Source organism: Puma concolor, chromosome E4 (genome assembly GCF_028749965.1).
Source record: "Puma concolor isolate L17-30 chromosome E4, mPumCon1.1.hap2, whole genome shotgun sequence".
NCBI lineage: Eukaryota > Metazoa > Chordata > Mammalia > Carnivora > Felidae > Puma > Puma concolor.
The window spans coordinates 9,262,895-9,290,804 of NC_141683.1; the positions used below are offsets into that span (position 1 = coordinate 9,262,895).

The 27,910-nt window shown below is 51.4% G+C and overlaps 1 protein-coding gene and 1 long non-coding RNA gene across 3 annotated transcripts in view; both read right to left on the minus strand.

Moving 5' to 3' along the window:
- LMX1A (LIM homeobox transcription factor 1 alpha) overlaps positions 1-15,477 on the minus strand; it is a 159,352-nt gene extending 143,875 nt beyond the window's left edge. Inside the window, exons 1-3 of one of the 2 annotated variants that reach the window (XM_086694732.1) lie at positions 15,258-15,477; positions 14,404-14,501; positions 11,881-12,067 (exon numbers count right to left, since the gene is read on the minus strand). In XM_086694732.1, the coding sequence (XP_086550858.1) occupies positions 11,881-12,067; positions 14,404-14,479 (263 nt within the window). In that variant the 5' untranslated portion in view covers positions 14,480-14,501; positions 15,258-15,477. Of the gene's footprint in view, positions 1-11,880; positions 12,068-14,403; positions 14,502-14,997; positions 15,205-15,257 lie in introns of those variants that run through there. The other variant, XM_086694731.1, reaches the window with a different exon arrangement.
- A 4,562-nt stretch (positions 15,478-20,039) lies between these two features.
- On the minus strand, positions 20,040-27,756 carry LOC147572450 (uncharacterized). The gene is made up of 3 exons (XR_015246425.1): positions 24,788-27,756; positions 20,882-20,970; positions 20,040-20,385 (listed from the first exon to the last, which is right to left on the minus strand). It is a non-coding gene; the product is annotated as an uncharacterized LOC147572450 (long non-coding RNA).
- Between the last annotated feature and the right edge of the window lie 154 nt (positions 27,757-27,910).

Here is a 27,910-nt window from a genome sequence, read left to right on the forward strand (position 1 = left end):
GCTAGATTGTTAATACATCGGTGCTTCATTTTACTCACTTTTTACATACCTGTCACATAGAGGACTTTAATAAGTCTGTTTGATTAAGTGAATGAGTGATTTATTTAATTAATGAACCAACTGCTTATAACATTTCGTTTAATTTTCAATTTGAGAAATTCACATACAACTCGGTAAAATGCATGTGGTTACTCGTGTAGTACCTGAGCCCTCTCGTCTCATCGAATGCCAGTTTACAGAGATTAAATTCAGACATAAATTCCATCCCTCTAAAAATCCTGGAACTAGTTTTAAATGAACCCAGTGTCAGCCCTGGCAAGTGAAATAATACCATACAGGAATATTTAATTTCCTTAAAGAGATTCCATGATCCCTGTTTTAATCCGGCCAGGCCAAGTAATAAGCAAGACGCAGTCAACAATTCTGAAAATCAGCCTCCTACCAGGACACAGCGGGATCTTTTCTAGCTGAGGCCGGGGCTTGCTTGAAAATACAACACAGTTCAGGAGAAACCTTGGAAGAGGGTTATCCAAGGAATGGATGGACAGCTGTTGGCTAGTCCCAATGGAAGTTATGTTTGGAAGGCTCCAGATTTGATATTTAACAGTTCTGCTGCCAAATGTGCAGACAGGCTCCCAGAACAAGCCACCAATAGCAAACTCTGGGAGCGGGAGAGAAGGAAAATGGATGCTTGTCTGCCTTTTTGTCATTCTTCCGGTGGGGAAGAAGAGCTAAGCTTAGAGTAAAATGGCAACCAATGCAGATGGGCCGGGCCAGGAAAGGATGGGGGCAGGACGGCTCTGTGTGTGTGGAGTTTGATAAACAGGAGTGATGGGTGTACCCTAGCAGCTTTCACACACACACACACACACACACACACACACACACACACACACACACGCACACAGGCAATCCCCAAATCCAGAAAACTTCCTTTAAAGCCAGGGAATCTATAAACAGCTGACCGTCAGAAGGCTGCCTGAAAGCTTCAGCATCTAGCAGGTGGGGACTTGTTTTCCAAGAGCTGGTTCAACAGGACAAACTGAGAACTGTGATCTCACTGGGGTGTGCACACCAGAATTCAAGCAGCAGATGGTGTGATTTAGAGGAAAGGCCATTGGACCAGGAGTCAGCGGCTGGGGACAGCATCCCAGCTTCCCTCTTTACCAACGGTGTGACCTTAGGCAAGCTCTTAAACCCTCTGAGCCTCAGTTTCCTCAGCTATAAAATGCAGGGGGAGGAAAAAAAAAAAACACCTCTTCTTATCTAACTTTTAAAATTGTTGTGAGGTCCAGTAGAGATAATACACGTGAAGCCTCTTCCAAAATGTAACAGAAGGGGTTGTGCTCCTGGCCGGCTCAGTCAGTGGAGCGTGCGGTTCTAGATCTCAGGGTTGTGAGTTTGAGCCCTACGTTAGGTGTAGAGATTGCTTAAACATGAAAAAAATCTTAAAAAGAAACAGAAAAGGATACACTTTTCGTAACACATCCCTTTATGGCACTTCCTATGAGAAAAACACTGACCTGCACGCTTTATAAATAATCCTAAATGACCCCATGAGGTTGGTACTATCATTATCCCCATTTTAGAGAGAGAAAACAGGAACAGAGAAAGTTAAGACCCTCGCGCAAGGAAGGGGCTAGTGAGTTAACAGAGCAAGGATTTGATCCCAGATACCCTGTGTCCACAATCTATGCTCTTAGCCACTAATCCACACAGGGCTGTCCTGCACAGCTCCTGAGAATCTGTATTAATTGACTCATATAAAAAAAAAAAAATCAACAGTAATACCCAACTTGCATAGCTCTCTTTATTTTACCAAAAAGCTTTTCCTATTGTTTTTCTGATTTAATTACCACAATAACACTATGAGGTTGTTAGCGTCTTCCTTCATACAGATAAGGACGTTGTGGCTTACACATCTCTTGCCAGTAGGACATGTGTGCCCAATTATTCTTCCAGTAATGGAGGGAGCTGTGCAGTGGCCAAAGCAACCATAGCCACCTGTCCAACCCCTTCCATCTATGCATATGGACTTCTGAAATGCAGGACCCCAACCAACAGCAGGGCATGGAGAAAACAAAACCCAGAAGAAAAGGAGTGGGTGTGTAATCACAACCCAGCCTTACATACAGACAAACAGGACGGCGCCCTACAAAGTGTTACAGTATTTGCTTTCTGCCCAAAATTATCTCCATATACCGGTCCCGTTCTAGGACCTAAAATTCTACTGAAAGATAGTCATTCCTTTTTGAACGAACACCCTTCGAGTTAAAAAAGTATCTTTGAAAGAATACCACATTCTCATGTACATCCCAACGTGCATTATTTTATAGTATCCTGCCCACTTTGACAGCCAAGACCAGGCTCTAGCCTGTACACAGGATAATATGAAATTGAAAAGGTCACAAGATGGGTTCACAGCACAAGATAGGCAAGAAGGAAAGACTGAGCTGAGATCCTGAAAATGGGCTTGAGTCACTAGTGCTCTGGTTGAATCTAGGGAGGCCAGGTGCACAGAGCCCCAAGGGAAAGAGAGACACAGGGACCAAGCAACACTCCTGCCAAAGAAATGCAAGGGAGGGTCTTCTGGAATGTTCTTCCCCTCTGGGTTTCCAAAGTATACCTCATGGCACTGCCGACTGGTTTTCATCTCTGAGGAGCTGTGCCCGTATCCCTGCGAAGATGGCGGCCATGACTGTCTGTGTGTACAAAGGAATCCCTGCTACAATGTGAGGAGGGGCAGGAGGAGAAGGGGTGAGAGGAGCCAGCAGCAGGGGAGGAAACTCTCGATGGTTATGTTAAAAAGGATTTGTTCCACTGTCAAAACCAGAAAGCTCTCCCCAAGAGCCAGCTTTAGGGAAGGAAGCCTGAAATGACAGAGAGGGGGTGGGTGTATTACGGAGGCTTGTTGGAAAAGAGGCTGAGGCAAAGGGGAGAGCATCGAGCAAAAGGCAGGTAGGGCCCTAAAAACCCACCTCTGAACTGTGGCGGTCCAGAAACTGGGCTCTGGCGTTTCTACTGGGTCCCAGAAAGAGGGCTCCCAAAGCCAGCCTCGTTCTCCAGGACGAGGGAAGTCCTTTCAATCTGGGCCATTGGAGCACTCATCCATCCTGGTTCTCCCCAGTGACTGAGAGAGGGGCCCAGTGGCTACCAGGTTCCTGAAAACTGTACAAGCCACGTCTTCTCCGTTCACCTGCCCATTCCCCTCGTGGGGCCCCATCTTATCCCCAAAGACACCAACCTCCTCTCCAGCGTGGAGCTGGGGGCCCCAGGCCAAGCTGGCATCGGCTCATACTTAGTTAGGTTCAGGCTATTCGAGTACTCAAACAAAGACATATTTGGACCCTCCTGCAGAGAGAGAGGGGACCGTTTCTGGGCCCAGAGGGAGCTGCCCTTGATCTGCTGCACAGTGAATGACAACAATGTGAAGAATGAAAATATGGTTTGGGGGGATAGTCCCCAGGAGCCCAACATTTTGGTATTTAAAGGAACTTTAATGAGCTTAAGAGGCTAATCTGGAGTTCAGGAGGGGGTGTTTTGTTTTGTTTTGTTTTCAAAAATCCTTTTAAAGGTTCCTGAGGCTCCATAGGGAGGAGGCACCACAACTGTGAGTCAAGGCGTGGCTGTGGTGTAGCTGAAGGGCCATAGATCTGGAGAGGGGGCTTCGGGAAAGATCCGTCCCCACGGCAGCAGCAGCAGAACCTGGTGCTCAAGAGATAAAGGATGCTTCCTTCCAGGCTGGAGAAGCGCCACGTGCAGAGAAGCAGAAAGAAGCAGACGAGGGGCGGTGCTTGTACCTCCTATCACAATCCTAACCGGCTTCTCTCTGACCCGCCAAAAACATCCATTTAGAGTGCCAGGGCATAAGGCGGCATCCACGGAGGCACCAGGCACACTCAGCAGATGGTCAGGGGCCCCTAAATGGTCACCCAAAGAGCAATGGTCATGGGATCATGCAAACCTGAGGGTTATGCCCCTTGCCAACTACTGAGCTGAGCCCTGGTCCGTAACTGGGTGGCCATGTGACAGGACTAGGACTTTTATGTCCAGAAGACTGATTACTTTCCTCCAAGTGAGCAAATCAAAAGAGGACTAATGGTCCATAAGGGTGGCCTGGGGGTTGGGGGGGGGAGAAAAAAATGAGGCAGTTGATGAGATGGTATTTAAGTAATATCTGATGCTGGCAAGAGTCAAGTTACTAGAATTCCACAGGGCATAGGGGAGTGAGGGGGAGGCAGGATGGGACGGGGCCAGATGTGAACGCTAGATAGAGCATGCGGCCCAATCCCAGCAATGCTGGATGCTACAGATATTTGTTACATGCACAGAGTTTAATTGGGCCTGTCAGGCAAGGTAGGCCGATCCATAGTGGCCAGGCATCTATCAGGGCTGGTCCGTGATAGGATAATAATGATAAAACGCAAACCTAATAGGGTGGGGAGACACTGGAGTCAGAAAAGCCAGACATATTTGCTGTTATCCAAAAATAGGATCCCCCAAACTAGAATCTCGAAAGGCTGGGAGAGACCAAACTAACTCCTTCGCGGAGCTTTAGCTCAAGGACTAGGAAAAGCACGGTCCGTTTTGTATTTTTAGTTGTTACGACACGATGGTGCGCTCATGGGGAATCTGGCAATGGTTTCCTTCTCTTCTGGCTAATCCAAGCAGGCCAGCCGGACTCCACAGGTGACTCAGCTGCCCTGGTTCACCACCAAGGAGAACAGCACAGAGGTAGGTTTTCAAAATCTTTTCTAACTACCCAGATGGGGTTATTTGTGATGGGACTAAGCAGACACACAAGGTGGGAAGCCGATGCAGGGCCCCGGTTTGATTCCTTCCATAACGTCCTCACTAATACTTCAGTGTTTCTGCCACATTCCAATTGAATCGGCTGTCTAATGCCAAAAGAAACTTAATCCCTACCCTAAGTCTCATTTTATTTATTTTCAGGAGTGTGAAAACAAACATGTAGCAAGATTACGGTGTTTACACCTCCTTTTTAGCCGATACAGATCTAATCCTCCTGCTAATTAATGCCAGGGCCACAGCAATTTTATTAACTTCGTCTTGGTTAAAAATATAGAGACAGATAATTGTGCTTGACTAAAATAACAATTTGACATTTGGAAGGTGTTCGCTTCATTTCAGCAAGACAGTTGGCTGAGTGTCATTTAATATATGACAAAGAGACACAAAACGGCAGCCGACACTGGGCAGCAGTAACGTAACTAATTCTAATTGTGATAAACTGATGAAAGCGTCCCACCTCATGCTAGTCAAAAAGACTAAGGAGGTGGGGCGCCTGGGTGGCTCAGTTGGTTCAGCGACAGACTTCGGCTCAGATCACGATCTCACGGTTTGTGAGTTCGAGCCCCGCGTCAGGCTCTGTGCTGACAGCTCAGAGCCTGGAGCCTGCTTCGGATTCTGTGTCTCCCCCTCTCTCTGCCCCTTCCCTGCTCACGCTCTGTGTCTCTCTGTCTGTCAATAATAAATAAATGTTAAAAAAGAAAATTAAAAAAAAAAAAAAAAAAAGACTAAGGAGGCACTGTAAATCCTAAGGTGCACCAAGCCAGTTTTCCTGTAGGTTCCAGCAAAACAGGCACACAGGAGGTAAGGGCCTCTTTTCTCTGCCCTCCAATGAGATCAGAACCGTTTCTACATTTTGCTCCTGAAATCACCAACTTTCCCAAACCAGATCTGAAAGGGCTGCAGCCAACAGTGCTGTCCTACACGTCACTAAGAGACTTACAGAAAAACCCAGGTATTCCTAGGGGGGACAAAAAGAGGAGCCTCTTGCTCTGTGCAGAGAGTGAGAGGGGCACTTCCAGGCCAGAAGCCCCCAGTCCTCTCATCGCAGCCCGCAAGCGTCTTCCTAAGAACCTCCCTCTGAAGACGCAGAAGGGCACTGCAAAATCCACCTTGGAAAGATATAAAAAGAAAGAAAAGAAAAGAAAAGAAAAGAAAAGAAAAGAAAAGAAAAGAAAAGAAAAGAAAAGAGAAAAGAGAAGAGAAGAGAAAAGAAAAGAAAAAAGAAAAGAAAAGAAAAGAAAAGAGAAAAGAAAAGAAACGCGCTAAAATACGGCTGATTTCATAGTTATGGCAGAAATTATTTTTTTTGTTTCTTTTTTTAATGTTTATTTTTGAGAGACAGAGACAGAGCACAAGGGAGAAGGGGCAGAGAGAGAGGGAGACACAGAATCCGAAGCAGGCTCCAGGCTGTAAGCTGTCAGCACAGAGCCCGATGTGGGGCTCAAACTCATGAACCGTGAGATCATGACCTGAGACGAAGTCAGACGCTCAACCGACTGAGCCACCCAGACACCACCCCCAGATATTATTTTTAATATTGTTTAAGTTTATTTCTTTATTTCAAAAGAGACAGAGACAGTATGAGTCGGGGAGGGGCAGAGAGAGAGGATCCCAAGCAGGTTCCATGCTGCCAGCCCAGAGCCTGAAGAGGGGTGGGGAGGGCTCGAACTCACGAACCTGTGAGATCATGACCTGAGCCAAAACCAAGAGTCAGATGCTCAACTGACTGAGCCACCCAGGCGCCCCACAGCAGAAATTATTTTCAAATCTTTCCATGTGATTGCACATTTTTTTCCTAGTGTTGTACAAGTATACCTGACAATCAAGTTAACGGGATTCAGCATGGGTGTTATTTTGCACTTGATATGATTCAACAATGGCATTTTGCACATGCATTTACTCTAAGAAGCTTCAACAAAGTTCTGACAACATAAAGAGCATTTTAAATCCTCATCTCTTTGCTCACTTCTAAACACTGCGACCCAAATAATGTCTTTGACCGTAAAAAATCATAGGCTGATAATTTAAGAAATGGAATCGTTCTCGTTAGAGAAACAGGCACCTGCTCATTATCTCCAAAGCAATTTTTCCCTAATTAAAAAGCAACGATGACGAGGCCGCTCCAAAATCAGTCATGGGATCTTGGTTAATACAAAGGTTAGAAATAAGAAAAATGAAACCGAAAAGCAAGGCAAGCAATGAACTTTCAGGAAAGCTCTTGTCCCTAAAATCTGAAAGCAAAAGCAATTCCTTGCCCAGGTGGATGACAAAAGTCCCAGGACTCCAGAGTGAGTAGAACTGGATCGGATAAATAACTTTTTATAATGTGCTCCACGCACTTAAGGATCAAAAGAATCCCATAACCTACTCTGAAAAGCAATGTTCATATCTAATTCCCAGAATACTATTAATATCTACTTGTGCCGTCTAATTTTATTTCAAAATGTTAGGTCTTAGATTCCAAGGAAGTCCTACCCAGGGACCAATACATATAAAAAGAGAAAACACCTCTAAGCAAGGACTGTTTCCAATCACCCTTGAAATAAAAAAAAAGAGATTATGCGGCCTGTACCAACACATACCACAGCCCATGGACGGTGCTTATCCCGAGCTAAAACCGCCCTGCAATTTAATGCAGACATCAATTTATTACCTCGCTGTGTTTGATTTTTATATTCCTTATATTTTATTATGCCAGGAGTGGGGCCAACAAAAGATAAAGTGCGGACAAAAAAAAAAAAAAAAAAAAAAACCCTAACAATTGCCTCTGTAATTTCATCGGTAGGTTCCTTTTATGAGGAACCGCATGCCCAATTTTGATCTCCAAGTAATGTCCCAGTAATAAAACCACACTAATTCTCCTCCACACACACATCCTACGCTACCTTGATAAAATGCAGAATTAGTTCATTACTGGTCCTAATAGAGCTCATTACCTCAGCCATTTTTTTTTTCCTGAGGACCTGCCAATCAGCAGGTCGAAGGCAAGGTACGGGGAAAGCTCTAAACGTGATATCCACTTTGTCCCATTTCAGTCCCTGTCTTCAGAAAATTGGTCTGCTCCACAAGAAAGGAGAGAAAACATGGTGCGGCCCTCTGAGGAAAGGTCTCCCAAGGCCTGGGATTTGCTGACATGCGAGGAGTTGCGATGTTATGAGAACAGCTCTGATGACAGCAGCTATCCCACACTGCTCCTAGGATGTCCAGAACAATCTAAGGGATAATGATAAACTTCATATGTGAGAGGAGAGGGCCCCGGCTGACGCACCGAGCTGCCAGGCACATGAAAGAAACAATATAAACTTGATTTAAATGTGGGATCCCTTCCAGAAGGCTTAATTATCTATTGTATTACCACATTCCCGTGATTCAGCAGCCTCTTCTGTCTCCAGCTAAAGTCCGACTACACTATTTGTTTGGAACAAATTCAGGGAAAACTCCAAACTACCCAGATCATAGAGGACTCAGTTAAATAGGGAACAACAGTTATATAAATAGAAGTCCCCTAGGCTGGAAAATATTTTGGTTGTCTGCTAACTTTCAGGAACGCTGAAAACAGTTGAATTCAGTTTTTAAACGTCCACACCTATAGAGTACCCTTGTGTTTTATATTGCTTAGTACAGCTGCACCAATTCTCCCAATGTATTTGTTTTGGATGATCAGAAGATAAATGATTCCTAAGGGTGTCATAACGTATGAGACAAATATTTAGCAAAACATCCCGAAGTTTTAAATGAATGGCTGTGTCTAAGGTTGCCATTGTCAATTCCATTTTTTTTTTTTAATTAGACAAATTTGGTGTTTGACACCAAGAAGGTGTAACAGCTAGTTGACAGGGTAGAATTTTCACTTTCTAGCTGGCCACCTGACATCGAGAAGAGAGGGGCTCATAATTCAAATGCAAAACTGCCCCACAGCCAGAAATGCACAAATGGCCAAAATAAATATAATAAACTCGCTTTAATATTATGTCTGTGACCTTCACTGAAGACTGCACGTGAGCTATACGTACACGCTTTCATTTTAAGGTGTAGGAAAAGCACTCAAACTTGGTGGATTTGGAGAGCAGGGCACTGCCCGATCTGTGTTTTTATGACCTGCTTCCTCGCTGACCCCCATGCTGTCCCACCACCTCTCTCCCATCTCATTTTCCTCCCCGATGGCCCAAAAGGGCAAAGCTGTTTTTAAGTATCTATTTATTAAAGAGGAAAAGTGCTCTCTGTGACTGTCTCGCGAGGAGCATCTGAAACGGAATGGTCCCTCTGGAGGATAAAGATCTGGTCGTGCCAGAGAGCTTCTAGGCAACACCTAGTCTGCACTTAGGAGAGGCTTCTGGGAAAGTTGATAGAATACAGAAGGCCAAAGGGCTGGGCTGCAAGCCCCCTGAAGGCAGCTCTGAGATCCAATCTCAGAGCCTCTCACCACCGAGGCAGCCGGGGGACTTACCTAGTGAAGCCTGAAAACAGCTTGCTGAATAAAGGACTTTGTCTTGAGCCACATTCTGAAACAAATACACCAACCTCTTCCCTCTCCTACAGCAACTACCCTGTGTGCGAATGCCATTCAGATCATCAGACATGTTAAAACCCCATTTTGTTGGAAGAAGAATGGGACTGGGATGGAGAACAGAGGAGAAACAATCCTCATCCTAAAAAAAGAAAAGAAAAGAAAAGAAAAAAGCGAAAGAAAGAAAAGAAAAGAAATTGAGGGGGAGGCACAGACCGGTGCTGATAGCGTGCCGTGAGTTAAAGAGTACAAGCAACCCCGCTCTGACGTCTGTGTTTCCGGAAAATATGTTAAAATTAAAATGAAAATCCCTCGTCGTAACACCAACGTCTCTCCGAACAATGCAGCTCGCACCCCTTTACAAAATCTCCTTGGTTCTGGCCAACAGCTGGCAAGCTGATCCCTGCAATTTTCCCTTTGCAGAAATAGCTGTGAGGGGAGAACTGACCCTAGTGGGCTAATAAGCCCAAACGGAGGCCAAACCTGGGGGCTGAAATGGGAGGGACATTGTTGTGTTAAGTACTTTACAACAACTGTTTCTTCCCCTCTTGACACAGCCTGACTTCCTTAAAGAAGATCTGACTGGCCAGACAGCTGTGTTGACCCTTAGGCCTTCTTTGATTCGTGATTTTTTTTTTTAACAAACAGAATAGAAATTCACAACCCAAATCCTTTCCTAAGCTCCAATACTCTTGAGTTCGCTAGTGTTGTGCCTGAAGGATGTGGACATTTCAGTAATCTATAAGCAGAAAGATAAAGATTGGGTCTACACAATCCCAAAACCTTTAGATGAAAAGCAAGATGCGGGGGGCGCGGGGCGGGGGGAATCCAGCAATGCACCAGAAGCTTTATCCAAAGGTGATACTTGAAGTTCTGTGGGCAAAATCTGCTTAATTCCCCAAAAATTGCACTTTTCACTCAGACACCCTGGCAGCAAACAGACAACCAAGAACAGATACAGGCATGTCTTCTTTAAAAAATGTTAACCATAATTACCACTTTGTAAAGTGGTCCGTGTGTTTTCATTTCTTTATACGTTTCTGGATTGTCCAAGTCGCCCCACATCGAACATGTCTTCTTTGTAGGGCTAACAAACGTAAAGTTATCTTTCCAAGCATGAATGCCCAGTACCCTTTCCACGTGAGGGTGAAATTCAAATGTACCACGGCAAAGGAGCACCGGGAGGCAGAAAAAACACTGTGTGTGTGTGGTCACTGGGTATAAACGCGTTGCCAGTTTTTGGTAAACCTCATAGCCCAGGAAACACTGGAGGAAAAAAAAAAAAAGATTTGTGTTCGTTCTCAACGTTTTGTCGTTGTTGCGTGGAGATTTCTGCACAGCCCCCCTCACTGCGTTTTTAACAACAGGATAGTCACTGCACTTCATGCACACTGCCCCTCCCTTGATTATCCTCAGTAGTGCGGGCCCCTTTTATGCACCAGTAACGAATGCGGAATTTTCCGCGCGCACGCGCATCCGCTCACTCACAGATACCAATCCTAGTGTGCAAAAACAGAGGCCTGCGTTTCAGCGGCTTTGCGTTCCTCCGATGCCGCCCTGCGCAGCTTTGAGAAGTCAGTGTCCCCATGAACTAGCCATTGTGACAAGGCCAAGTAGTTCCCTCTCCACGGACCCACTCAGCAACTCCGGGCCTGCCTGGTGAGAACCAGGAAATCCTTCTAACTCCCTCTTCCCTGCCGCATCCAGGCTTTAGGCATTACAGAAATCTAGGTTCAAAATAATCTACTTTCTTAAATACCTGCCGCCTAACTCTCCTCAAAACACACCAGAACGTTCCCGTGGGCAGGAGAGAACTGAATCCGCTGCAAGGCTGCAATCCACACCCACAAGGGAATTAGTGGGGGGAGGGGGGGGGAGATGCGGGACCTAGGAGGGCGCCTCAAATCAGGCCCCGCTTCTGGCCTAACTGCCCCTGCGCCCCAGAGTTTTTGAGAACCGGGGCCGGGAGGGTCGGGGACAGTGAGAGAAAAGGCACGCAGGGTGTGCGCGGAGCTCAGAGGGACGGCAGCGCCCTGAGCCCAATCTGTCGGGACCGCCAGTGGACAAAGCCGAGCGGGTAACGCGCGCCGCGCGGGGCACGGAAGCCGCGGGAGCACCCGGGGAGCACCGGATGAACACCGCTCTCCCGAATCTCGCGGGCGGCGCGGACACGCGCGGAGACCTGAGCTCCTGGCAGCCCCGGGGGCACCCCCGTGAAGGGGAGAGACGGGAACAGGCTTCGTGGGGTGGGAGCCCCCACGGAGGTGCGTCAAGTCGGAGTCGGAGCCCGCGAGGCCTGCAAACCCGGCGAGCACACGGTGGAGGGAGCCGTCGCTCGCGCCCCCGCGGCCCGGGCGGTGGCTGGGCGCCCGACGCGCTGCCCCGCGGCCGCGGGGAGTGTACAACAAGCTGGGGGTGGATGGGATTTCTGCGCCTCCGGGGGTGCGGGCGCCTCTCGAGCCTCCTGGCAGCGGATGGGGGGGGGGGGTAAAGGAGGCCCGAGGCTCCCGTGCCGGCTGGTGTCTGTCTGGGGGGCGCGCTCCGGCGGCGCGGACACTTACTTCTCGTAGTCATACTTGCAGTAGAGCTTCTTGTCCCGGTAGAAGCAGGTGGTCTCCAGGGGCTCTTTGCAGGAGGCGCACTGCACGCACTGCTCATGCCAGAAGCTGTCGTTGAGCCGCAGCAGAAACCTGTCCGAGATGACCCGTTGACAGCCCTCGCAGACAGACTTGGGGCTCACCGCTCTGCCTACAGCAGCAATAGACGTTCGCGGGTCAACCGCGCCGGCCCAGCATCCCGGCCAAAGGCGGCCGGGACGGGCTCCCATCACTGATCACTCCACACCCGCCGATTTCCCCCGCGTCCCCCACCCTGCGAAGCCCCCTGCTAAATCCACTAAAGCGAGTTGTGGAGAACAGAGGAAAATCAAACCGAGTGTTGTTTCTGATAAACGGCGACTCCATGGGAAGGTTCCAATTCTCCGGGGTTGGGGGCGCGAATCAGTAAGCGGCCTCAAAGATCAAACCTGCCCAGGTGGTCGCGGAAATGTGCGCGCACCCAGTAAAATTAGACCGCAAATACTGTTGCGCTCCCAGGTTTATCAGGTGAGTATGAAGCCACTCACTGGGCTGGTCTCTTTCGACAATGATTAAAACTAAGAGTCTCTAAAAAAGAATTGGGGGGACTGGTTTTGCCTTCTGCTAAAACGCAATTCTCTTCTATGTTTTGGGGGAAAATTTTAAGATTTTTTATTTTCTTCCTAAAAAGTATCATTCGTGGAGAAAAATGCGATCTCCCTCCAGGCAAACTCAGTATTGTTCGAAGCAATGAACCCCAGACTTCTGCGTCTTGGCTGAAACAAACTTCAGAGGGGTTTATATATATAATTGTATATATGTGTGTATACGTATATGTATATACATGTATATTACATATATGTACACATACACACACACATAATGTAATTAAGAAGCATCAAAATAGTAGGGAAAAGGGAGGAAGGACGCAGGGCGCGGAGATGCCACGGGAGTTCCGGGGATGGGGGTGCTGGGCTGCGGCGGGAGCGGGCGACACCCACCCCAAACCCACTCCGCGTGCACAGGGAATCCTCTCTACCCTACCCCCTTGGACTTTTGCCTGTTCGGTTCCTTTCTTTTGCTGGGTAGGGAGTGCACTTCTTTAGGATGGAGGAACGCTTAGCCGCCTTTGTCGGCACATTTCACAGCTATTTAAAGAAGGCCTTGTCCCCTGGTAACAATACTCCTGCGCGTGGTGTCCCAAAGGGCCTGACCCTTCCCCATTTCCTTGCTACACTCCTGTCGCTTTTCCCTTGGGGGATCCTGCCACCGGTTCCTGAGTCGAGCCAGTCGCGCTGGGGCAGGGCAGGGAGGGCTAAGAAAAGTAGCGAGATAGTTCTCAACTGTAAAATGGTCTATTCTTTCTGCCCTGTCTCGGCATTCAGGGCCAGGACCCGGACGTTGGGAGCCGCCGTGAACCGGGAGGGGCGAATCCCTCCCCTGCGAGCCGCGACGCCCGCTGTAGGTACAAAGTCGCCCGCGCTAGGTGCCAGGGCAATGCCAGCTCTGCAACCCCCCCATTCCCTCACTCTTCCGACGCTGTACGGAGCCGAGAAGTTTCCGCAAGCGCGGTTGAAAGAGGGGAGCGCAGCGCGCGTGATTTCGTTTCATCTGGGGAGTAGGGAGAACTCCTCTCTGGATTTGGTTTCTCCAGGCGAACTGCCTCCTCGCCTTCACCCCGCGGTAGCGGTTCCGAGTGAGGGAAAGAGGCAAGAGGTTTAAATGACAGAACGAAAATCTCTCCCGCTGAAAGGGTAAAACACCCGCGACCCACACCTGAAAAACACCAAGGTCTGGGTGAGAGGCGGGGTTGAGAATCCTTGGCCTCAGATCAGCCAGACCCTCGCGTGCAGACACCCTTTTGAGGCCCTTGGCTCGCAGCTCCTCCGCGGTCTCAGCGAAGGGATTGGGGAGGCGGGGGGGGGGGGGGGGGGGGGCCGAGAGGGGGAACCCGCCGGCCTCGAGGTCCGGCTCCAGTTAATTAAAACCGAGGCGAGGGTCCTGTGGCGCGGGCTAATCCCCGCGCTGCGCTGCCCACCGGCCTGGAAAAGCCTTTGGGCCGTGCCCGAGGCTGAGGACTGGGGCTGGAGTCGGTGGGGACCAGAAGCCGCCTCGAACTTGGGCGCTCCGAGCCTCGGGTTTCCTTTGCTCGCCCTTAGGCCTCGGAGAAGCGCACGGCGTTTATGAGATGTCGATCAGCTCCGTGATTAAAAATCCATCCCCGGGTATCTTTAATCACTTGCCACTCACGCCCGCGAGCGATCTCGCCCGCCCCTCGCGGCTTTGGGGAATTCGGTGGCCCGCGCGTGAGGCCTGGGGCGGCTCGTCGGTTTGGGGTGGGAAGGACCCGAAGGGACAGACGGACGGACGGACGGACGGACGGACGGAGCGTGGGCGCAACTGAGCGCCGAACGCGGGGCGCTGGCTCCCCGTTCCGGAAAGCTGGGCTGCAGAGCTGGGGCCCGGGGGAAAGAGGGTGCACCCGGGGCACACGGCCTGAACACTCACCCAGCAGCGAGGAAAAGGACGCCGAAGTCTCGATGGCGCTTTGGAAGTTCTCCTCCATCTTCAGGCCGTCCAGCATGTTCGGGCCGGGCCGGGAGGACCTGTAGAGGAGAGGAAACGGTGCTCCTGGGGTCCGCGCCCTCTGGGACCGGGAGCCCGCAGCAGCGGCACTCCTGGGAAAGGACGCAGGGAGTGTCCAGGGTCACCAGAATGAGCCGGGAGGGTAGAGTCCAGCCAAGAGAAACGTGGGGAGGGAGGAGAGAGACGAGTCACCGCGAACTGCTCTGACTGATCTGAGTTCACTTGAAGTCAACGCGTTTTGTACTTAGACCTCCGCCCCCCGACTGCGCTTCTCCTTCCCTTGCCCCCCCCCCCCACACACACCCACCCCGTCCCCAGCCCCCGGTTTCCCATCCCGAGTCCGACTCCGCCCCAACCTATACGAATGAGGGCCCCAGGGACAGCTCTGCGGGAACCCGGCGACGTGGGGAGACAGGGAATAAAAGGGGTGGGTGTTCCCCTCGCGGGGCCGGGCCCAGGCACGCGGGACTGCGAGCTGAACCGCCCGCGCCCGGCCCGGCCCGGGGCGTCCCTCACCTGCCCCGGCCCAGGAGGGGCCGAGAGAGCGAGCCGGAGCGCGCCCGCCTGCTCGCCGACCCCGGGCGCGGAGAGCCGCTGGGGGCGCGCGGGGCGGTCCTCCCGCCGGTCGGCTGGTGCCGGGAACGTCTGCAGGAGCGAAGAAGTCGCCTCGGGGAGGAGCCGCGGCTGGCCCTGCTCACTCTTGGATGCATTTCAAATCAACTTTCCGAAACACGCCCGCCCGAGCCGGGAGCCCAGGAACGCGCAGCCCTCCTTACCTGGTGGGCGAGCTCGCTCCCCGCCGCAGGGGCGGGAGGAAGCGGCCGGGCGCCGCGGGGAGCTCCGGCCGGGGGAGGCGTAGGCCCTCGACGCTGCGGCCGGCGCGGCCGGGAGGGAGCCCGAGCGAGCGCCGGCCCCTGGCTCCGCTCCTCGGCGCGCCCGGGCCGGGCCGGGACGTGGCCGCGGGCGGCCGGCCTTCTCGGGACGTCCTGGCCGCCCGCGTCGCTCCTCTGGGTGCGGGGGGGTGGGGGGGGAGCGGGGGAGGGCCGGGGCCGCCCCGAGGCCAGGAGGGAGGGCGGAGGCCCCCGGGGTCGTGGGTGCGAGTCGGGCCCCGCCGCGCCGGGGCGGATCCGGCCGCCGCTGACAGGGGCCGTTCCGCGCGGCGCGCGGCGGAGGGAAGGGGTGGGGTGCGCGGGGAGGCGGGCTGCGAGCGCGCCCCCGGAGCGGCCGCCGAGCTCCCTTCCCCGGCCCGGCTGCGCGGCCCAGCTTGCCGCGGCCGCCCCGCAGGCACGCCAAGGTTCCTCCCCTACACGTGCAGGGGCTCCCTCCCGGCCCCCGCGCCCCCCGGCTCCGCGGCGCTCGCGCGCGGCGTCCCCGGCCGCCCTCCACCTCCGCCGGCCACCGCGGCCCTCCCCGCGCCGTCGGAAGCGCGGGCAAGCTGCGGCGCGAGGTTGCTCGCGGGGGGTGGGGTGGGGGGCGGCCCCTGCGGCGCCGAGCTCCTCCGTCCCCTTCCCCGTCGGCGGGGGCTCCCGCAAAGTTCCCGACTTCCGCTGGGCTCCCACCCTGTTGACCGTTTCAGATGGAAACCCATTCCTGGAGGGGGGGGGGGGGGGTTGCAGATGCCAAAGGACCCACGCACGGTCCGGGCTTGAATCGGGCTCCTGGTAGAGACGAGGTGGGGTCCTCCCCACCCCCACCCCAGGCGCTGAGCAGGAAGCCGGCTAAGGGGGCATTCTTTGGGGCGAGAAGTCCTGGGGGGCGATGTCAAGTCACTACACCCCCTAAGCTTAGCTTCCAGCGGTAGACCTCTGGCCCCTCCGGGAGCAGCAACGGGGTCTTAACCGTGTGTGGAGTCCAGGAGGTCAGCACGGGGCCCGGCCCCAAGTGGGTACTCCATAAATACATCATAACGCAGGCTAACATTTTTCGAACATTTTATTTCGTGCCGGCTTTGGTCGCACAGTTAACTCGTTGAATCTTTACAGCAGCCCCTATGGGGGGTGGGGGGAGACAATGGTTATCCCAATATCACAGGTGAGGAAAATAGCACAGAGTAAGTCCCCCCACGCACGGTCAGTTCCGCGGGATTCTCTGGGGGCCCCCTCAATTCCTGGGCCGAAGGGAACTAGATTGGACTTGCCAGGCGCTTTGGCACAGTGAACTGGGAGCAGGCGAGATGCCACATTGCAAGCGCTCTCTATTCCCTTCTCCAAGGACGGGACCACTTCCTTATTTTTCAAGAAATAGTGTTGGCAGCTCTTGTTCGGATGTGCTCGGAAGCCTTGACCCCATTCGCCATTGTTAAGTGCTTTCTGCCAGCAGACCCAAGCCAAACACTGAATGTGACTTCAGGGAAACAAGGGAAAAGGGCAGAGAGTTTAATACTTTACATCTGAATGCTGCTTTAGACTTTCCAGGATACTTTCACCCTACACGATTTTGCTTGGTCTTTACAACAAACCTGTGGGGTAGGCAGAACACAGTTTTAGCCACTGTTTCTGACGAATCTTTGCGGCTTAGTAGGGCTGGGAGATTTCTCTGATGTTGCCCAGATGGCTAGGGGCATGCCCCCGACACCTGTCCTTTGTCCTCTCTGCCACCCCCGGCAGACTGTGGGAAAATAATATGGATTACAAGTATCCTTAGGATAATGTATAAAATAGAAGTCAGGCAAGGAAAAAAAAAATGGAGTCGGGCAAATACAGTCATAGGGAATAGTTTTAAATGCCCGACCGAACTTTGCTTTCGCTAAAGGTCTTGAGTGCATGACATATGTTTAACTAGTGGTAAGAATATTCCTTTTAGAGAATATCCTGAAAGTGTGTGGGGTCCCATCTGACCCGGGACCCAAATCCCTCAAATGGTCTTTGCATCTCTGGAAGGCAGGCTGCGTGATAGGTACAGATCGCTCACAAACGTTCAGTAGGAACGTCTTTCCCCAGCTCTTGGGCTCCTGGGTACCTTCCCAATGGAGACTGTGTGTCATAATCACATTACAAGCTGTAGCGCAAAGCCCGGCACATACATGTGATTAACAGATGCCATTTACCTCACTGATGGATGAGTGCCGTGCTCGCTGTGTGGGGGGAGGGAGGAAAGGTGAAGGCACATGGGGGTCAGGAATCCAGGGACCTCACTTCCATTTCCCAGCTCAGCTGGGCCACGTTCACCTCCCTGTGCGACTGTACTTCCTCTCTGCGACGAAGGCGCCATATGCAATGGTCTGAGAGGCCTTTGCCGTCTGAAGTCTGTGCAACCACACTGACTGTGGACAATGGGGTGGGCTGTAGAACAGCTCCTCATCACATGTTTTGCAGAATGTGTCCAGGTGTAGACGCTGAGGTAGCTAAGTGTCCAAAGCATTAAAGATATACCTTGTTTATTTGGGGTTTTCTCTTTTATGCTTTATTTTACCTTGCTCAATGAATCCCGCCCCTGCCTCATTATCATTTCACAATGGCCTGGGCCAGCTCAGTGACATGGTGGGTAGGTAGACAGGCAGCTTTCCCCTGACAGATTCTTCTGACCATGCCACATGGTTTTTCATTTTAAACTCAAACGCTATCATTTCACCTTTCTGATGACAGAAGATGCCACAAAGCCACTGTCCAAAAGCTCTTTATGAAGAACCAGCCATATTGTCCCTTTCGTCAGAAATATTGTGTTCTGAGCGGTTGTGGAAAGGACGTAATCGGGCTTTAGAAGAGACACCCCAAACTACTGACTTTTAAAGGTGGAAGTGACCTTCAAGCTCATCTGGTCCAAGTGTTAAGTTTATATCGGGTCCAAATTCATTTCCCTAGCCAGCCACATCTGGTCCATTGACTGCTTGGGGCTTGGCCCTTCGTGATGTCAAATTCTACCTCGAAGAGCTGCCTGCTCTGTCCTATTCACTTTGTTTCTGAACCTACTCCAGTCTCTCTCTCTCCAGACCTGTTGCAGCTTTGCAGTGACCGTGGCTTCAGGGCCTCCGCTCCTTCCTGTGGCCATAAAATACCCGTTGACGCGGCCTGATTTGGCGTTAGCCTTTTCAGTGGCCGCCGTTGACTCAGACCGCGTACGTTATTAACAAAACCTCCTCAGTCCTCTTCCACGCAAGCTGCTGGTAGGCCACATCTCCCCCGAACTGCAAATTGTACGATTGGTGTTTGGCCCCAAGTGTGGAAACTTAACATTTATCCCCATTGAGAGATAGGCAGCTGTTCCAAACATCAGGAATCTTGCAACTTCAAGCAGATTCCAAGAGATCCAGGGACTGTGTCTTAAGCCTAGTACTTTGCTTTGAGCGGGGGAAATGCAGGGCCCTGGCCGGTCTGGTCTGGAAGCTGCCGTCGTTGGAGGAAGGCGCACCACGGGCAACGAATAAAAAGCAACAGTGAATAAGGGGCCCCAAGAGGGTGCACAGGACCCCTGTAACCTGGGGGTGCTTCATGGAGGAGGTGCCCCTGGGCCTGTCCCAATTCTCTGCCCTCACCTGTCCTCAGCCAAGTAGCAACGTGTAGAAGATGGGGTGAGACAGGCAGACTGACCGTGGAGCTCCCCTTCCTTCGGCTGGAAACACAGAAGCACCACCCCCAGACTCATGAACCGCTGGTGGCTGGGGTTTGGGGAGAGGAGTGAGGACAGGGGAGGCGGGGGCTACCTCGCGGCGCAGTGGGAGGGAGACAGCGCGGGAGGAAGGACGTCCTGGTGCAGAGTGGAGATGACAGGAACACGTTTTTTTACTTTCCTTTTCTTGCTCTCATTCCTGTGTCTTATTAAGGGAAACACAAAGGGAAAATTGTGTTATTTGTTAAAAAATGTCAAAGTGTGTTTCCAGCGAGAGGAAGAAAAGCAGACACATTGCTGCCTAGACAGAGAAGGCCGTCTTCTGGGGGGGGGGGGGCGGCCAGAGACAGGGCGGTGGGGGGGCACTGGGGCTGCGAACTCTGCTGACCCCTGGACTCTTTCCCCAGGACTCCCCCTGGTCCCGCACTCACGTTCAGGAACCGGGGTACCGGGTGCCTCGGAACTTTCTGGGGCGGAGGCCATCCCAAACCAGCTGCTGGAATGGGAGGGGAGTCAGCTAACAAAGGCACCATTTACGGCCCCGCATTCTTTGGATCTTGTCTAGAATCCTTTACGTGGCCCAGTCCATCTCCCTGTTGGACTGTGTGGTCCTTCAGAGAAGGACCCAGGTCAGACTCATCTGTGTTTCTCCTGTGCCCAGCACCATGCATTCCATGAGCCAAAGCCCCAGCGAATGTTTGTTGACTGAACAGAGAGTGCTCTTAAGTTTTAGTCCACCCCATGGCATAACTCGGTGTGCTAGAAAGAACATGCCTGGGGGCGCCTGGGTGGCGCAGTCGGTTAAGCGTCCGACTTCAGCCAGGTCACGATCTCGCGGTCCGTGAGTTCGAGCCACGCGTCGGGCTCTGGGCTGATGGCTCAGAGCCTGGAGCCTGTTTCCGATTCTGTGTCTCCCTCTCTCTCTCTGCCCCTCCCCCGTTCAAGCTCTGTCTCTCTCTGTCCCAAAAATAAATAAACGTTGAAAAAAAAAAATTTAAAAAAAAAAAAGAAAGAACATGCCTGGCTTGAGAAACACCAAGGTGTGAGTTCAAATCCCAGCTGTGACATTTGTTTCTTTTTTTTAAGCTTATTTATTTTGAGAGGGGGAGAGGGAGGGAGAAAGCAAGCGCAAGTAGGGGAGGGGCAGAGAGAGAGGGAGAGAGAGAGAACATCCCAAGCAGGCTCCGAGCTGTCAGCGCAGAGCCGGATATGGGGCTCGAACCCATGAACCGTGAAATCATGACCTGAGCTGAAACCGGGAATGCTTCACCAACAGCCACCCTGGCGCCCCCTAGCTGCGACATTTGTAAACTGTTAAAGCTTAGGTCCGTCAACTCCTCCCTGTTCCAGTGTCTTTACCTGTACAAGGAAAAGAATAATATTCTTCAAGAGTTAATAGAAGGGACGGATACGAAACACCTAATAATCTGTCTGGTTTACTTAATGTTCAAATATCCTTTACGGCCCCAGCCAGCCTCCCCACGAACGAGCAGGTATAGTTCCTCAAGGAAAATCGTCCGGACTTTGCCGTCATCTCATGAGCTAACAGGAGTCAGGCCAGCATTCGGACGGAGTTCACATGTCTAGCGATGGCACCTGTCACTAGACAGAGTAGTTGAGGGTCTCGGTGCCCCGGATAGGCTGTGCCCTGTGACTGGGAGGGTGGCATTGCTGAGCAGTGAGAAGATGGGGCCCTGGGGTCTCACAGACCTGGGGCTGATCAGTCACTCCACCACTTATGATGACCTTGGGTACGTCCCACCATCCCTTCAAGCCTCGGTTTCCTCATTTAATGAATCAAGGGAATAACTGGGGGGCGGCATTTGTGCATGTTAAGTGAAATAACACGACATACCTAGTATGGCAACAGGCACCCAGTAGGAGGTCTAGGAGCTGTTATCACCATCCTTGTCACCGCCAACCTCACCATCAGACAACAGGCACCTGTAGAGCCACGTTGTACTTGGCTGTGTGGCCCCAGGACCTCGCATTTGGGCACAAGTGTCCGGAGAACGTGCCTTGAATTAAACGGAGCTGAACTGAATCGAAGACCACCTTTGGCGCTGAGTGAGGTTCAGGGGGAATCTGGCTCGTGATTCAACCTCCAACCTGAGGAGGGATGTCTCTCGGAAAAAAACCCCACGTGCTCGGTAACAAGTCCCCAGATGGCAGGCTTCCTGCACAAGCTTCTCACCTGTGGGCCCTGACAAGCCCCATCTTTGACATCTACATGTGATACTTCGCACCGAATACCGGGAGCCTGGCAACAATGGGAAGGGGGAGCGGTCAGGGTCACGAGGAGTGAACTCCCCAGGCACCAGCACGGAGAGAGATCTGGAAGACGTGAGGTCTGCTGAAATCCTGAGCCTGCTTCACTGACTCCTATGCCCACCACACCGCAGTTGCTATGTAGCGAATGTGTCAGTGGATTTAGGCAGAAGCCCCTGAACACAACGTCTGGTGGAGCCCTTGGAGGCCTGGCTACAGCTCTCTGCAGCACTGGGGCACCCAGTGCTGGGGTTCAGCGGCTCAGAACGTGGCCCACGGGCAGACACCTCACAGCACAGAGAGCCGCCTCTGTGCTGAGCAGGTGCAGAGACGGCTTCTACCAACCCAGTAGCAAAGACCCCAGCTACTTCCGGGCGTTCTCGGGAAGGAAGGGGCCTCATGTGCGTCTCCGCCCACCAAGTACATTAAACCAGAGTGGCTGCTGAGAGGACAGCCCTCGTCCCTACCCCACACTCCCATCTCTGCCAATGGCTAGGCCACGTTTATCAAATGCCAATTTATTTATGTAATATGCCCCACCTAGTTTCCAAAAAGGATTTGAGGTGACATACGAGTATTATCAGTATTGTAATAGGGTTTTTCTTTTAATTTTTTTTTTTTAATTTTTTTTTTCAACGTTTATTTTTTGGGACAGAGAGAGACAGAGCATGAACGGGGGAGGGGCAGAGAGAGAGGGAGACACAGAATCGGAAACAGGCTCCAGGCTCTGAGCCATCAGCCCAGAGCCCGACGCGGGGCTCGAACTCACGGACCGTGAGATCGTGACCTGGCTGAAGTCGGACGCTTAACCGACTGCGCCACCCAGGCGCCCCTCTTTTAATTTTTTTAGTGTTTATTTTTAAGAGAGAGAGAGAGAGAGAGAAAGAGAGACAGTGTGCAAGTGGGGGAGGGGCAGAGAGAGAGAGGGAGACACAGAGTTAGAAGCAGGCTCCAGGCTCTGAGCTGTCAGCACAGAGCCTGACATGGGACTTGAACCCACGAACCGTGAGATCATGACCTGAGCCGAAGTCAGACGCTTAACCGACTGAGCCACCCAGGTGCCCTGTAATATGTTTTTTTTTTTTTAATTAAAATTATACACTGGGAACAGAAGAGGAAATCATCCCCCAAAATAACTTGGGGACAATATTTTAATTGTGATTGAATGTTAAGTGTCACCCCGAGTTTACAAGAGGAGACAGAAGAGCAAGGCCCTACAAGATCGCTATGATCACATCAAACTTTGTGTCAGTTACATTGACATGACCAGCTGGCCTGTGGAGAGACCCCACAACAAAAGAACAAACATCGAATCCATGAAGGCAGAGATCAAATCGGAGAGCTCGTTAACAGCGTTGGAACAGTTTTACTTTTATATACTGACTGTATTTCTCCTCTTCCAAAAATAATTTCAGCTCACATAAAACTAAAGAGAGATTCAACAAACTCCAAAATCAGGAGGAGAGGAAACAGAGATGAAGATGTGCTAACTGTAAGAATGAATAGTGGCCTCCTGGGGGCAGAAATTATGTGTATTGTCTTGCTCCCCGTAGTTGGATCTAACATAGCTCTGAATACCTACTTGGCACCTGTTATGTGTGAATTTTTGAATAAGCCAATGAATACTGTGATTGGGAGTGAAATTTGCCTTTTGGGCTTCCTAGTAGCCAGAGCAAAAAGGGATACCGCCACCCCACAGATATTTTTGCACGAGTGCTGGCGTTGCAACCGTGGCTTTGTCTGAGGAAGCAAAAGAGAAAGTGTATCCTTAGTCCTCATAGCTCTAGATGCCTTTGCCCAAGTGCATACACGGTGAACCTTTCCACCCCCATCCCCAGCACAGTGTCCTGCACAAAATGAATCCATTAATGAGATCAGCAAAAAAAAAAAAATTCTTCGATGCATCTAAAGTATAATCATTCCCACCTTTCTTATCCCGTACATGATTTATCTACCACCCTCTTTGCACCTTGAATAATGGAGGGGAAAAAAAAAAAAAAAAAAACTTGTCAGGAGGCTTTTGAAAGTGATGGCGTTCCAGGCAGATTGCAGGGCTTGGGTGAAAGCATGAACGGCGAAAAGCTGGACGATCTCTACGAACGTAGGGAAGTAGGCCAGCCGGGAGGTTTGAACACTGGACCTCAGAGTTTATCACTCTGTAGGCCACTGGCCGCCTTTGAACGTTTTGGATGAGAGTAAAATAATCAGGAATATGGTCTGAGTTGACAAGATGGTCTGGTAGCAGCGGGGCTGATAATTCAAAAGGAGAAAGAGGCAGTAGAACAGATAAACTTTATCACTCTAGTATAAGCAAGAAATCCAGGGCCTGGACCAGGGCAGGGACAGCAGAAATGACATCGAGGGGGATGAATGTGAACGTCCTCTCAGAAATCGAGTCAACAAAGTTCCACATTGTGAGGTGAGGACAACGGAAGGAGGAGAGGAATCAAAGAAGCTTGGGGGAATGGTGGCCCCGGAACAGAAGAGGGAACAGCAGCAGGATGGGGTACCAGAAGTTTGGTGGCTTTTCACAGTGTTTTCACATTCATTATCTCACTGATTTCATCTGCAAGTAGAGAGATCCGCCCTGAACATCAGCCTGAAAAATACTCTGCCCCAGCCCTGGAGCTGCCAAGTTTCAGTGACTAAATCTTTGCCTCGGATCCTGCCGGTGACAGCAGGGCACCCGCTTGAGGTGTCTTGCCCGTTCCGGGCAGCGTGGAGTCCTCGCAAGGACTGAGCCATCCTGTCCTGGTTCTGTGCCAGCAGCAGCTAAGAGCCAGGTAGCGAAGCACTCCGGCCTGCGATGCTTGCCAGGAACTTGATGGGTGTGCCCCAGTGGGTGTGCCCCAGGGTTCAGCCAGAGTCTCCCGGAACATCTGGGCAGGGCGGGGAGGCAGGAACACATCCATCAGTTTCTTTAGCGACTCATCTTTCTTCCCACTGGGTAGCGGGCTTTGGCTTCGCCACTGACTCACTCCCAGGCCCGGGCAGTGGCTTCGCCCCCGGACAACAGGGCAGAGCACGGCTCACCTCCTGGAGGCAGGACCTCCAGGAGAGGCCTCCGCGTGTACCTGGCTGAGCCTCAGGGGGGTGGGTCCACCGATTTCATAAAGAGAACAAACACTGATCTAGTTGCTAAAACGTCAGCCCTGCGAGGGACTCTGGGCACGCCTAGTCCAGCCCCCATTTCCCAGCCAAGGTGCCTCCAGCCTGTAGCCTCCACTGTCCCCATGCCGTCCTTGCCGTGAGTCCTCTGAGGGACCCCTCTTCCCCGTCCGCACGCACCGTCCCCAACTGACTTTCAGGCCTCATCTCCCCCACTCCCCTCCTCTTCTCTGTCCTCGCCCACTCAACACCACACACGACCCCCGCCCCTAGAAGTCACCCTGACCTTGCCCAGATCCTGCAGGCGCGCCCCTGTGCTTGGGCACAGACTGTGTCCTCAGCCAGGAGTCCCCTTCCCTCCTCCTCTGGCCCGTTGAATACCTACCTCTTCTGCTCCTAGACAGGTAATTAGCACTTCCTCTGGGTCCCTTCACGGGCTGTTTAGCATTTATCACTTGATATCACCAGTTTTTCTTTCGATGCCTGCCTCCTTCACTGGAAACACACACATCTGTGTCTTATGGAGCCTTGTGTCCTCAAAGGCTGGCAGAGCTGGGTCCTGCTGACAGGTGGGGAGGGAAGAAGGAAAAGGCAGATGCTGCTAAGGCTCACAATCCAGGGAACAAGGACAGGTGCAGTCAGGTGTCTCCCCCCACCCTCCAATTCTCCCCAACATCTACTAGGTATTCAGCTCTTGCTTTCCTTCCAGAACCTCCTTCCGTAATCAAAGAAAACACAACTGTAGATCCACTCCCCACTTTGTAACCCAAAAGGTAACACTGCTCTAAACTTTTTTTTTCCCACAAAGCCCTTTAAAACCCTTCCGAGTTTCTCATATGTATCCTGTCTCCATTTGAGTCTCCAACTTAAATATCCAAGAGACAAAAGAAACCACACACTGAATGTAAGTTAAAGCACACCGCCCCTTGCTTTTTCAAAAGACTGAGTTCCTGGGGAAGCCATGTAAGAATCACATTGTCATTAAACCCATCATATTTTCAGCGCATTGAGGGAGGGGTGTTGCTTAAAGATATCTGGAGTGATTCCTCTTATCAGTGATGGAATGATCCGTGAATAGTACACTACTGTTCAAACTATGCATTAGGTTCAGATCAACACCCCAGTTTGTCGGAACCCAGCACCACGCACGTAAGCGAGAACAAGTTTCCCCGTCTCGCTAGAAAAAGAGGTAGAATTTACAGCCAGAGTTTCTCCCACAGAAGCCCCCTCAAACCTGGCTGGCCCCACGGCCTGTGGGATCCCAGGGGCCGGATCCTGCAGGTACACGGGTACTTTCCGGGAATTGTAATAAGGTGAGCAGAAGCCGCTTCAATGATTTGAGCTCACAATGGCACCATCTAAGGACCTAAACTGTTGAAGGCTGTATATCAAGGGTCAATCAGTTTTAGCCACAGGCCCAGTCCAACCCACTGCCTGTTTTTGGAAGGCTTGCAACCTAAGAATGATTTTCGCATTTTTAAACGATCTCATAAAATCAAAAGGAGAATAACATTTCACGAGAGGTGACGGTCATGTGAAATTTAAATGTCAGTGTCACTAATAAAGTTGTATCTGAACACAGTCTGCTCTTCTGTTCCGTTACCATCCACAGCCACGATGGCAGAGTGGATCATTGAGACAGAGACAGTATGGTTGCAAACCTCAAGGGTCTACTCTCTGGGTCCCTTACAGAAAAAGTCTGTCCCCAGCCCTGCTTGAAAGGACACGGCAAGACCCAGAGCAGATGTCTAGATGAGATGGGCTTGTCTTTTAGGGTGTTGGGGTGTCTATAGCTGGCCAGGGAGGCCATGAGGTTCTTTTGAGCAGTGGATCAGATCAGATTGAAAGTGGTTGAGACTTCCATCCCTTTTGAAGAAAGGCATCATCATCATCATGAACCAGTGCTGACAGCTCCCTCATGGACATCAGAGGATCAAACTGACTTTTCCTAGCCAATTCCCATGTCATTCCTGGAGTTCAAGGTGAGCAGGTGAAGTCCAGCCAACCGCAAGGTCACATTACCCTCCTGCAGAACCGCAGGTGTCCACAAGGGGGCGGCAGCTCTCCTGTTTGCAGTTAGTCTGATGGCCTTCCCAAGTTAGGGGAGCAGCCCCAGAGACGTCTGTGCCTCACCAGCCTCCACAGAACCTTCTCTCTAGACCGGTAGTCAAGAATGGGGCCTTCTTACCATGCAGGAACCACATAAGCCTCCCCAGGCAGCCAGTCTGACATCTTGGTGGTTGATCATCAAACCTATTAGTCTTGAGTATCAGCAATAAAAAACAAAGAAAGAAAGAAAACAAAAAAATTGGTTGGGTGTCTCTCACTTGTCCTTGTCTGCTCCTGACTCTCTCTGCTATTCCAGTCAAGCACTCTGTGCCAGATTTTAGCCTATGGTCTCTCAGCTCTCAAATTGCCCTTGCGATGCTGGGGCTAGGGTTTCACGCACCGAAGTTGTGTTTTTTTCCAGATGATTCCATGTGAGGCTCTGCTAGGTGAAGATGGTGGAAGAAGGGATTTACCTCCTGCAAGTTTGCCTCATTGGGCTCCCCTTCTGTCTGTGGCTCTGACGGAGGCCCCAGCAATGTTTCCTCACCCTGGTAATAGCAGTCCCTTCCCCCGATAGCAAGTGCAGCCCGTCCACGTCCTCCCCAACACCACACAGCAATCTTCCCAGTGTCCGCTTCAGAGACACTAATACCAGCTGGTCGTGTCCTATCCCCAGAGCTCTGAGCCCCAGGTCCACCAGGCCAATCCTCCAAGGTCCTAATTTTTATAAATTCCATCTTCCGCCCTTGGTCCCCCTAAGTCCTATGGGCGGTAGGGTCTCCTGTGATGGCTACTTTTATGTATTTATTTATCTATCAATTTATTTAATTTTATTTTGAGAGAACGCACACACATGCACAAGCAGAGGAGGGGCACAGAGAGAGGGAGAGAGAGGATCCCAAGCGGGCTCTGCACTGTCAGCACAGAGCCCGATGCAGGGCTCGATCTCACAAACGGTGAGATCATGACCTGAGTCAGAAACAAGTGTCCGAGGCTCAACCAACTGGGCCACCCAGGCGCCCCTTACTACGTTTATGAAAACCTAGTGTTCTCCTCCTGCCTTTTCAGCGACCTAATTGACAATGCTATGCCTGGTTAACTATTCTTTATGTTAGATTCTCACTGTTTAAGTAACTAGGGCAGCTTCTGTTCCCCAACTGGACTCTAACTGATACCCAACTTTTCTCAGGTCTAAAACTAACAAGAGATTCTTGGATTACGGATGCTCCTAGAGCCGACCTGGAAAATTAAGTCTATAAACGCCTCGTGCGCACGTACAGGTAAACACACTGGGCCACTCTGCACTTGTGCCTGCTGGGAGGGGGGGGTGGGGGAGGCGGCCTCTCACCCAGTCCCTCAACCCCCTAGTCCAGACAAAGGAACCGGGAAAATGAAAGTACCCAGTGCCCCACAGTGGCCTGGTGAGAGAGAGCCGGACCCTTCGCAGATCTTCTCAATC